Source organism: Macaca mulatta, chromosome 11, assembly GCF_049350105.2.
Source record: "Macaca mulatta isolate MMU2019108-1 chromosome 11, T2T-MMU8v2.0, whole genome shotgun sequence".
In the NCBI taxonomy this organism is placed as follows: Eukaryota; Metazoa; Chordata; class Mammalia; order Primates; family Cercopithecidae; genus Macaca; species Macaca mulatta.
Window position 1 is genome coordinate 1,968,599 of NC_133416.1, and position 12,461 is coordinate 1,981,059.

General features: G+C 38.7%; 1 protein-coding gene across 4 annotated transcripts in view; it reads left to right on the plus strand.

Annotated features, from left to right (window-relative positions):
* ERC1 (ELKS/RAB6-interacting/CAST family member 1) overlaps positions 1-12,461 on the plus strand; it is a 500,457-nt gene that overhangs the window by 142,109 nt on the left and 345,887 nt on the right. For all 4 annotated transcript variants that reach the window (XM_077953260.1, XM_077953262.1, XM_077953261.1 and 1 more), the window contains 3 exons: positions 3,369-3,506; positions 4,756-4,896; positions 6,123-6,263. In XM_077953260.1, the coding sequence (XP_077809386.1) occupies positions 3,369-3,506; positions 4,756-4,896; positions 6,123-6,263 (420 nt within the window). The remainder of the gene's footprint in view (positions 1-3,368; positions 3,507-4,755; positions 4,897-6,122; positions 6,264-12,461) is intronic.

A 12,461-nucleotide genomic window follows, 5' to 3' on the forward strand; every position in this document is an offset into this window, starting at 1 on the left:
CAAAAGTAATTTCTATGGCAAAACCTGCAATTACTTTTGCACCAACCAAATGCATTCAAAGTCCATTGTTTGCTCAGGCCACCTTCACTGATTATCCTAGCTAGACCTGGATAAGGTGCTGCAGCTTCTCCATCAGCACTTGCTGCTTTACTTTGCACTTTTAGATTATGGAGATGGCTTCTTTCCTTAAACCTCATGAACCAACCTCTGCTAGCTTGAAACTTTGCTCCTTTAGCTTCTTCACCTCTCAATCTCCATTGAAATGAAGAAGTTAGGGCCTTGCTCTGGATTAGGCGTTGGCTTGAGGAATGCTGTGGCTGGTTTGATCCTGTATCCAAACCAGTAAACTTTTCCCATATCAGCAATAAGGTTGATTTGTTTTTTGTGTGTTCACTGGAGTGGCAGTTTTGATTTCCTTCAGTGACTTGACTGTGTGGTTCCAGAGGCCTAGCTTTCAGCCTGCCTTGGCTTTTGACATGCCATCCTCACTAAGCTTAATCTTTTTTACTTTTCAAACTCTGCTTGCAGCATTTGACTTAATCATTTCCAAATTTGGACTAGAAGTGAGAGATATGCGACTTTTCCTTCCACTTGACTATTTAGAGGGCATTGTTGGGTTATGAATTGGCCTAATTTCAATGTAGTTGTGTTTTAAGGAATAGGAAGGCTGACACAGGGAGAGAGGAGAGGGAATGATTGATCAGTGGAACAGTCAGAACACATGCAACGTTTCTTAAGTTCACCATCTCATACAGGTAGAGTTTATGGCACCCCAAATAAATTACAATAGTATCATCAAAGATCACTGATCACAGATCACCATAACAGACACACTAATAATGAGAAATATTGCAGGAATTACCAAAATGTGACAGAGATACCAAGTTAGAATGCTGTTGAAAAGTAGCGCTGATAGACTTGCTTAACGCAGGGTTGCCACGAACCTTCAGTTAGTAAAAAACCAGTACCTGTGAAGAGCAATAAAGCAAAGCATAAGAAATGAAGGTATATGCGTATATAGAGTACTGAATTTTTGAGTGGCGAAATTCTCTTTAATGGTTATGAGTTTCCCTAAATGTTGACCCAGATGCGATTTCAATAGTAGTGTCTGACTATTACTGCTTTCCATCTGGGATGAACTCAATTCTTACAGTAGGCTTTGGTCTCTTACTGGGCAATTCAGTGGTTCACCCATATGATTATCTCTTTGTTAACAAGTGAAAATGTAAGCTTCAACATATCCGTGTACCCTATTCTAAACTTACCAAATCTCTTTCTTAGCTTTTTTGTTCTGCCTGTCAAGTCCTTCTTGACTCTAGAGAGGTACCTTAAAGAGCTTGTACTAAATTTATTAATGTAAGAAACTACCTGACAATTGGATCCAGGATTGTTTTGTAATTCCGTTCTTGGCAAGAGTTTTTGTGAATCCCTAAATGCAGTTTATGAAAGTCCAAACTTATATATTCATTTATTGATTAATGTTTGCTACGATCTGAGATGTACCATATAGGAAGGTACAAAACAGATGGAGGGGCAGGATCCATGTCTACTTGTGGAGACATGTATAAAACAAAGAATTACATATGGCTACATACATTAATCAGTGCTATAATGATTGATAGATGGAGGAATGGAGATGTGTGATCAATATATAGATACCTGGAAGAATGGAGGAGTGTGTATTTATACATAATGTATACATGTATATGTATCATTAATGGGGTACAGACAATGATCAAGTTTTTCTCGTGGGGGTGAGGATAACAGACTATTCCTAGAGGAGATAACGTTTATCTTGCATTTTGAAAACCATGTAGAAAAATCAGGTAGTTCTAGTATCAGCTCAAGAGGAGACGGTGGTTATGTTCTCCTGCTTCATTTTTCTCCATAGAACTTATCTCTGCCCTACGCTATATTGATTCATTCATTTCTTCAGTCACTCCCTCCCTCCTCCCGTCATTCATTTATCTACCTTACTAGAATGTAAGCTCCATGAAGGCAGGAATTTGGTCTGTTTTCATTGCTCTGTTTCCTCAGCAACTGGAAAAGTGCCTGATCTATGGCAGGAATTTGAACTCGTGTGTATATAGTGAATGAATGAACTTTGTGAGTAGTTGGTTTATTTATAATTTTCCTTTAGCTTATTAAGGATAGCTCCTCAGAATTTCCTTATAGTTTTGATTTTTTTATTATACTTGAATAATACTTTTTTATTGTACTTGAGTCTCCTTGTACTTGAGTGATAACATGCTGCTTGTTGTGCTTGAGTGATAACGCGCTATTTCCACAATGTTATCTCACAGTATGTTTAGTCCCCATAATCTTGCCTGAACTGATACAAACTCTAATGGTTTTCGATGTCTATATGCGAAGTCCTCTTAAATTTTTGTTGAAAGAATGGGTCGGGTCCTTGCATGCTGACACTGCCAACACTGGCACTGTTACTTATTTAAAGTACAGAATTGGCCAGGCCATTTCTGTGCTTAAAAATCTCTAATGGTTCCCCTCTCTGGAATAAAGTCTGTGCTGCTTAGGTTGGTACACAAGCGTCTTTGCTCCTTAGGTTGGTACACAAGCTCTTCTGTAGCTTGGCTTCAGCTGTGTGATGATGCATTTTCTTACCATCTCATAGTGGAATAAAAACGAGCCTATTCATTTTTCTTCATATCCGTTGTGTCCGGCATGTAATAAAGAATTCAACAAATGGTTTTTGAGTAAATGAGCACATATAAGTGTATATGAATGAATGGCCACAAAAATGTTTGCTGCTTAGATAAAAGATGATATAAGTAAATGAATGCATGTATGTATGAACGAATGGCTGTGAAAATGTTTGCTGCTTAGATAAAAGATGATATAAAACTGACATAACACTAGCCTTTAAGAACAGCCTTTTCTTTATATAGCTGATTTGTCTTTCTCGCTGTTTAGCTGCTCTATTCTCTGTCCTCCCTTTATTCTTTGTCAAGGAATCCCTCTTGGCATTTACAATGTCATATTAGAAGTAATTCTAGTCCTCATGGCTTTCCTCTCTACGTGGCCATCTCTATACTGGATCTTTTCTGCTAGCTACTTTTCTTATTTTGTTAGGGATTTGTGTGTATGTGTGTGAGTGCGTGTGTGTGTGTGTGTGTGTCCATACACGTGTGTACCTTTTTTTTGTTTTGCCTACAAATTCCTACAAATTCAATTTGCCTACAAATTTAAGGTTTTGCATGTAATTCTGAAACTCTTAGGATTAAATGATTTCTACAGAACGCGCACACACAGACAACCCTGAACTGTTTTCAAATTGAAATGATTTTGATTGTGCCGCTGTGTTTTTATAAATGTCCTCTCTTTTCCCTTAAATATTTATGTGCATTTAGATTGAAAATCTTCAAGAGCAGCTTAGAGATAAGGAAAAGCAGATGAGCAGCTTGAAAGAGCGGGTCAAATCCTTGCAGGCCGACACCACCAACACTGACACTGCCTTGACAACTTTGGAGGAGGCCCTTGCAGAGAAAGTGAGTGACTGTCCCCAACTCCACACGCGTTTTCTGCGTTCTCATTAATCTAAGACTGGGTGTAGAATACAAAAGAAATCCCTGTGGGCAAAAGGGAAAAGAACTGCTGTGTGCTCTTGCTGACATATGTAGTGTGAAGGGGAAATTTTTTTTTTTTAAGATAGAGTCACAGTCTGTGCGCAGGCTGGAGGGCAGTGGTGTGATCTTGTCTCACTGCAAGTTCCACCCCCCAGTTTCAAGCGATTGTCCTGCCTCAGCCTTCCAGGTAGCTGGGATTACAAGCATGAGCCACTATGCCCAACTAATCTTCTGTGTTTTCTGTAGAGACGGGGTTTTGCCATGTTGGCCAGACCGGTTTTGAACTCCTGACCTCAAGTAATCCACCCACCTCGGCCTCCCAAAGTGTTGGGATTACAGGCATGAGTCCCTGCACCTGGCCAAATTGCTCTGATTTTCAAACTTCTTGAGTATCTGTTGACAGAAAGTTCTGATGATTTCTCTTTTCTTTACCTTCCTTTATATTTTAAACTCAATATATCAACATCTTTCCCATTCCCCCTTTTCGGTGTGTGAGTTGTGAGTTGTTCCCATTGCCTTGTAGGCGACATGTGAGTAATATATCGAGAAGAAATGTTTGATAGTTATTGCCCTTAGGGTGTATATGTAAGCTTTTAGTTACCTGGAAATTGAATAAACGGAAATATTCCAAAAGAATACTTTAGTGGTATCAAATACCAGTTGAGATTATAAGAAAAGAAACCTTGGGATTGAAATGAATAAAGCTATGTCCTTGTTATGGCAAGATGAATAAGAAGGATGAATTATTTAGAAAGTGTGTTCTGGCTGGGCACTATGGCTCATGTCTGTAATTGCAGCACTTTGGGAAGCCAAGGCGGGCGGATCACCTGAGGTCACAAGTTCGAGACCAGCCTGGCCAACATGGAGAAACCCCGTCTCTACTAAAAATACAAAATTAGCCAGGTGTGGTGGCACGCTACTTGGGAGGCTGAAGCAGGAGAATCACTTGAACCCAGGAGGCGGAGGTTGCGGTGAGCCAAGATCATGCCATTGCACTCCAGCCTGGGCAACAAGAGCAAAACTCTTATCTCAAAAAAAAAAGTGGATTCTTTAAAAACTTACCATTGTCTTTTGAACATAGAAGTTTGAAATTTTATCAGCTAATAGCAGAATTACAGTCATATAAGTGCAAAAGGGAATTTCCTCACATCTTGATTTATTCTCTCATCAGGAGCGGACAATTGAACGCTTAAAGGAGCAGAGGGACAGAGATGAGCGCGAGAAGCAAGAGGAAATTGATAACTACAAAAAAGATCTTAAAGACTTGAAGGAAAAAGTCAGCCTATTGCAAGGCGACCTTTCAGAGAAAGAGGTTAAGCTCACCAAAATGGAATTAGTTTGTTTGCTTAATCATTGCACGTGTCTGTATGCTGTTGGTGTTTTCATAATGCATGTACAAAAGTATTCGATGGAAAATGCTTAATATTCTTTTAGCAGGCTTTTTGTGGATACCTTAAGGAATATTTCAGAAAGCTTTGCAGAGACGTAGTGGATTGGTTCATTCATTTTCTAAGTGTTACTATGTTTTATGTTGGTTTTTTACTTACTAATATTTTTATAGACCTAAAGTAACTGAAGCTCAGATACATTTGGAGAACTAGTGTGCTAAAGATAAGAAAGTTGACAGATAAAAGGAATATGCAAAAGAAGGAAATTTTATGTATACCAACTATCAAAGAACACAACAGCTATTAAATTGGGTGACTTAATCTACTTGAATCTTGCTTTTGGAGAATCCTGTTAGTATGACCTGAAGAGCAAAGATGCCTCATGCTGTGTAATCAGATGGTGATAATGCATGAACTGTAGCATCTTTCTGTGGATTTTCTTTCTGATATCTTTAGGAATTGTTATGGAAGTTTAAATTCCTAATAGAATTTTTCTTTTAATAGGGAAAAATGTGATTTATTTATTTTTTTCTTTTAAGAGATAGCGTCTCACTCTGTTGCCCAGGCTGGAGTGCAATGGCGTTATCATAGCTCACTGCAGTCTTGAACTCCTGAGCCCAAGGGATCTTCCTATGTCAGTCTTCCAAGTAGCTGGGACTATACGTGTGCACTACCATGCCCAGCTAAGGTAAAATTTTTTTTTTTGTGAAGACAGGGTCTTGCTATGTTGCCCAGGCTGGTCTTGAACTCCTGGCCTCAAGTGATCCCCCTGCCTCAGCCTCCCAAAATGCTGGGATTACAAGTATCTGGCTGAAAAATGTATTTTGTTTAAGTTAATGTAGCTACTGAGGTTTGACTACTTACATTCACAAAGCTTGATCTACTTTGGTTTATTTTGTAGAATGGGTATGTATTGACAGAACTCTTTAAATCACTGTTCAATTGGTATTTCTTGAGAATCCATCTTATTTGTTAAGAGTTGAAAGCTAGAGTTAATATTGTTTTATATTTCATGATGAATTTCCTTGAAATGGAAATATGTCAGCATTTGGTAATGGAAAGGAAATTACAGCTACCACGATAAATTTAAAATTTTAAATCTCTATTTTGTTTATAGTTATTTATTCTAGATGTGTGTTGCTTCTTTTAGGCTTCACTTCTGGATCTGAAAGAGCATGCTTCTTCTCTGGCGTCCTCAGGACTGAAAAAGGACTCACGGCTTAAGACACTAGAGATCGCTTTGGAGCAGAAGAAGGAGGAGTGTCTGAAAATGGAATCACAATTGAAAAAGGTTAAAGAAAATTTTTCACATTTTTTTTTTGCTTTGCTTTAAATAAGAGCATAGCCTTGGCATGTTTATATGAAATAATTTACCAATGGAGTAATAATCCCCCAAACTTTAAAAATACCATGTATACCTGAATTAATTATCTTAGCATTCTTATCCTACTTTATTTTATTCAAGATAATCCCCCAAGTCTTTGAAAATTGACAGTTCAGAGAAAAATTAAAATATGCAGCTCCCTCGTGGGTGAAATATGAGACGACAGTGTAAAAATCTCAGTTACCTGACATTTTTCTTCCATTAGAATCAGACTTCTGCCGGGTGCGGTAACTCGTGCCTGTAATTCCAGCTACTTGGGAGGTTGAGGTGGGAGGATTACTTGATGTCAGGAGTTGGACACCAGCCTGTGCCACAGAGTGAGACCCCATCTCGTAAAAAAAGAGAAAACGGTGGCTCACGCCTGTAATCCTGCACTTTGGGAGGCCGAGGCGGGCGGATCATGAGGTCAGGAGTTCGAGACCAGCCTGACCAACATGGCGAAACCCCGTCTCTACTAAAAACACACAAAAGATTAGCCAGGCGTGGTGGTGCAGGCCTGTAATCCCGGCTATTCAGGAGGCTGAGGCAGGAGAATCGCTTGAACCCAGGAGGCAGAGGTTGCATTGAGCCGAGATCCCGCCGCTGCACTCCAGCCTGGGCGACAGAGCAAAACTCCATCTCACATACACAAAAAAGAAGAATAAGTGAGGGCGTATTCTCTAATTTAACCTGTGTAGTAAGATCTGAGACTCAGAACAATTGTTAAATATCCTGTTTCAGATTTTATCTCATTTTGGAGAATGTTAATTTCCTAGCATTTTTCTAAAAAAGACAGGGCACATGTTGTCAGAAAGTTTTTTTTACTTGTTATACTTTTAATTTTTCATAGCAGCTTATGAGGCCTAGAATTTCGTTATCTTCACCTTCTACATTAGGCTCTGTTTTTTGGTTTACAGCTTATGTGTAGATTTACATAAAGGACTATTTGGCATATTTTCTTCTTGGAAACTATTACTAGTGTATTATTAGTGTTCTAGTTTACATTTATTCAAAAGCCTGTGCCTATCATTGACATTTTTAAAGTAGATTTCTTCTCTGTTTTGTTTGGAGTGGGAAATGACTGGTCTTGAGGTAATGATAATTGAAGTCATTTTTGACCTATTTATAGCTTAAGAATTTATATCCTGTATCTGAATATTGGCATTCCATGTCTTCAGTATGAGATAATGTCCTCAGAATTTATTAAGGAAAGGATTGAAACTCAACTTTTGAGATACCAGATTTTTTTTGGTCTTTTTTTCTTTGTTTTTAGGAGACAGGGTCTTGCTCTGTCGTCCAGGCTGGAGTGCAGTAGCATAATCATAGTTTTCTGTGACTTCAAACTTCTGGGTTTAAGTGATCTTCTGCCTCATCTTCCCGAAGAGCTGGGACAACAGACCCATGCCACAACACCTGGCTAAGTTAATTTTGAGACGGAGTCTCACTCTGTCACCCAGGTTGGAGTGCAGTGGCGCCATCTCGTCTCACTGCAACCTCTGCCTCCTGGACTCAGGTGATTCTCCTGCCTCAGCCTCCATAGTAGCTGGGTTTATAGGCGTGTGCCACCGTGCCTGGCTAATTTTTGTATTTTTAGTAGAGACGGGGTTTCACCTTGTTGACCAGGCTGGTCTTGAATTCCTGACCTCATGATCCACCCGCCTTGGCCTCCCAAAGTGCTGTGATTACAGGCGTGAGCCACCACGCCCGGCCTTTTGTTTTTTTAAAATGGAGAGGTCTTGCCATGTTGCCTAGGCTGGTCTCAAACCCCTGCCTCAAGAGATCCTTCTGCCATGGCCTCCCAAACTGCTGGGAGCAAGACCACTATGCTCAGCCTTGAGTTATCAGAATTTTTAAAATGCTTAATTCTTTTTTTTTTCCTTGTAGAGTGAAATACTTATTTCTATGCTCTGATTTTTGTTGTTGAAGCTTTTTAAAATGTTTTTAACCATTAATTTTCTTTCCCTTGATTATCCTACTCTTAAAACCATTTTCTCTACTTTTCTGTCTTCTTTTCTCCCTGATGCTTCCTACTGTCTTCAGCATCCTGTAATAGCGCGGAGCCTCTCATCCAAGCCAGCAGTGGCCTCGCCAGTGTTGCCATAAAGTCTCAGTTGATAGTTTTTTTCTGGCTTTTGTGTGAATGATATTTTTATCACCCTATAGATAAATGAATATGCTTAACCTTCTCATCTCTCCCTTCCCGAAACAGGAACTCTAGGTTTGTTTTTTTGTTTGTTTTTTTTTTTTTTTGTGACGGAGTCTCGCTCTGCCGTCCAGGCTGGGGTGCAGTGGCCGGATCTCCGCTCACTGCAAGCTCCGCCTCCCGGGTCTACGCCATTCTCCTGCCTCAGCCTCCCGAGTAGCTGGGACTACAGGCGCCACCACCTCGCCCGGCTAGTTTTTTGTATTTTTAGTAGAGACGGGGTTTCACCGTGTTAGCCAGGATGGTCTCGATCTCCTGACCTCGTGATCCGCCCGCCTCGGCCTCCCAGAGTGCTGGGATTACAGGCGTGAGCCACCGCGCCCGGCCTGTTTTTTTTTTAAATGATTCCTCTGAACTATATTGAGGTGACTACAAAATAGAAAAGGTTCCTCGTACTTTGGAAAGTGTTTGCGTTTCTGCTGCTTTTGCTTTGTTCTGTTCCTAGTGAGTTAATTAATTCAGGACTGCTTCTCGTTGCTTTTATTTCCACCATGTTGTGGCTTTTAGACACACCAGTTTAGGGTACAGTTTTGCTAACACATTAAATCATGTATCTGCCAATAGAGTCTTTTATAAAGGCCATGCTTAGTAACTGAATTTTGACAACTGATGAAACCTGAAACAAAAGAAATTGGTAGAGGACTTAATCTTGAAAGTACCTCTGTTGCTTCCACAAAGCATTTAACAAAATTTACATGAACATTTCTCTTTTACTCAAGGTACTTTGAATCAGAGCTTTCCTAAGTATGTATGTTTACCCCTTTAATAATTTTTGAAACCATTTTAAGGGACTGAATATGTTTTGTTGTTTATTGAATAAGGAAAAAACTTGTCTTAGTGTTTACTTTCTCATTAAATAGCTTATGTGGTGAAAATGTTGATTTCTATGGGAATATGATTATCTGCATGTTTTTGCAATCTTGCATGTTTTACTATAACATGTATGAAATATGAAAGAACAAAATCTGCCTCCAGTGTATGAGTATGAGTACTGAGGTTTTAATAATGTTAAAGGTAGGTATTTTTCAGTAGAACAAGGCCTGTGGATGGAGAGCTTAACCTTTAACTCAGTATTTTAAGGAGGATTATTCACTGTTACATCAGCTTCTCTTGTCCAAAGGTGACATTTTATACAAATATTGTTATTTCACTAAAGTTTGTAGCTTTTGCTTCTGAATCTTCTTGACCTTTTCACATTCTAAAAGCAAGGTGTATAGATGATCTGCATTTTTAAAGCATAGGTTAACGTATAGTTAGAACTTAGTGGGTAAGAAAGGGGAGAAGAAAATGAAGCCATGAAATTAAACACCTTCATCCAGAAAATACCTTTCATATTGATACCATGATAAGTGACTCTGTGGACAGAAGAAATACTTGCATCTTGAATTCAATGTTATATTCCACAATTTAGAAAACCATTTTATTTTTATTTTTGTGACAGAGTCTCACTCTTGCCCAGGCTGGAGTGCAGTGGCACAATCTCGACTCACTGCAGCCTTCACCTCCCGGGTTCAAGCAATTCTCATGCCACAGCCTCCCAGGTAGCTGGGATTACAGGTGTGTACCACCACGCCTGGCTAATTTTTGTATTTTTTAGTGGAGACGGGGTTTTGCCATGTTGGCCAGACTGGTCTCAAACTCCTGGCCTCAGGTGATCCACCCACCTTGGCCTCCCAAAGTGATGGGGTGACAGGCGTGAGCCACTGCACCTGGCTTAGAAGTCCATTTTAAAGGGATGCTTATAACACTGATTTGAAAAATAATGCCTTTTTTGGAGTTTGTATTGTAATTTATGAAGTTGTAAAGATCATTAAGGTGGTTTAAAATTCTTAGAATTTTATTTTAAAGTACAAATTAACTCAGCAAGAGTTTAGATGTAAACTACTCTGATATAGAATTTGTTGTCATAAAGGAAGGGAAGGTTTATAGTATCTTTTTTTTTTTTAGCTTGATTTATTTTGTCTTTAAAGATTGTCATTTAGTATTCTTTTATTATCTTTATTGTTATTATTTTATTATTTTTTTGTAGAGGCGAGGTCCTACTGTGTTACCCTGGCAGGTGTTGAACTCCTGGGCTCAAAGAATTCTCCCAGCTTAGCCTCCCAAAGTGCTGGGATTGGAGGCGCGAACCACTGCACCTGGCCTCATTTGATAGTCTTAATCATCTTCTGGCTACATTTAATCGTGCACTTATATTTAGTTACTGATTAATTTCTCCTCTTCCCAATCATTTTTCTTTTCCTACCATTTAGACCTAGGGACTGTTTTAAATCAAATGGAAACTAGCCCACTACTTTTGCATATTCATTTTTTCTACAAATAATTGAGTTTTTACTCTGACAGTTACCACACTGTGCACGGAGGATATATAGTGGTGGACAAGACAGACCTGTCCCTTGACTCATATAATTTATAGCCTCTATCAGGAAGATAGACACTTACGAAGGTAATTGTAGTAAATCACACGGTGTGAGGGACGCTTATATCAAAGAGAACTGACCTAGGTCCAGGTCATGGAGTACCTCCTAACAGAAGTGACACTTTCTAAGCTGAGATCTCAAAGTAAGGACTCGCTAGCATGTATGAAGGCTCAGAATGCTGATATGCAGTAGTTATATTTGTGGAGTTATAGTAAATAATTTATAATGAATTATTACAAATCAGAGTTATCTCAGTGACATTAAATGGCAGCTGGCCTTCACGTTTGTTTACACAGTCTTTGTGCCCCTACATCAAGCTGCCTCCTGTTGTCTATTTCATCGCCTTCTTTCTTTGTGGATACTAAGAGTTTTCTCAGTTACTTCTGCTTTTGTTTGCATCTTCAATCTCTTCCCCTTTGTTGTCCCCTCTCTTTATGTGTAATATGATCAGCTTTCTATTGAAATAATCTCCTGATCTTGGTACTCCTTATACTCTTCTTCCCTCTCTCCTTTTCTATTAGATATATTTATCGCCTTCTTCCACCCATGAAGGATTGACTGCTACAGGAATTTCCCTCCTACAATTAACAACTCAAAAACAGAAACCATGTGAAACAACTGATTTCAGACATTGGGCAACATTCAGTGCAGAACAGTGATCTCTTCCTACCTTCCAAACTTACATGATTTTTGTTTCTTAAAATATACTTCATATGTATATCAAGGTTAAGTGTTAGGGAAGCCTATATTTAAGACAGATAAAAGATTTTTTCTACATGTGTGAAGCCTTAAACAAATAAACTTAGGAAATGACTTGTCTTAAAAGTATAGCTGTTGCTTTCACCAAGCGTGTTAATACAATTTATATAGACATTTCTCATTTACTCAAGATACTTTGCTTCAGAGCTTTCTGAAATATTTCCTAAGAATATATATTTTCTCCTTTAATAGTTTTTCACACCATTTTAAGGGACTAAATATATTGTCTATTGAATAAGAAAAAATAAAACATCTTAGCTTTTGTCTTCTCATTAAATACGTTATACATACATGGCTTTAAAGATTCCAGAAGACAATTAAGGACTTGAAAATTAGTTTGTAATTATTGAAACTGTTTTGTATTCCAGATTGCATTAATAATAATAGTTGACTTTTATAGGATCCTGAATAAAAAATTTTTTCTCAGATCTTAGTGTGGTTCTTTTAAAAAAATTTTTTTTTAAACAATTTTTTTTCCAGTAGAGATAGGACCTTGCTGTGTTGCCCAGGCTGGTCTTCAGCTTGTGGCTGCAAGCAGTCCCCCTGCTTGGGCCTCCTATAGTGCTGGGATTACAGGCTCAAGCCACAGAGCCCATCCTTAAGTGTGGTTCTTGATTTCTGAATTCATTTGTTTGTCCCATGTTATTTTGTAAATTCTCTAGTCCTTGCATGAGGGAGGTACCTGTGTGATGGTAGCAGCTATTTTCTTAACCTAACTCACATTTTTATGACATCACACTCACA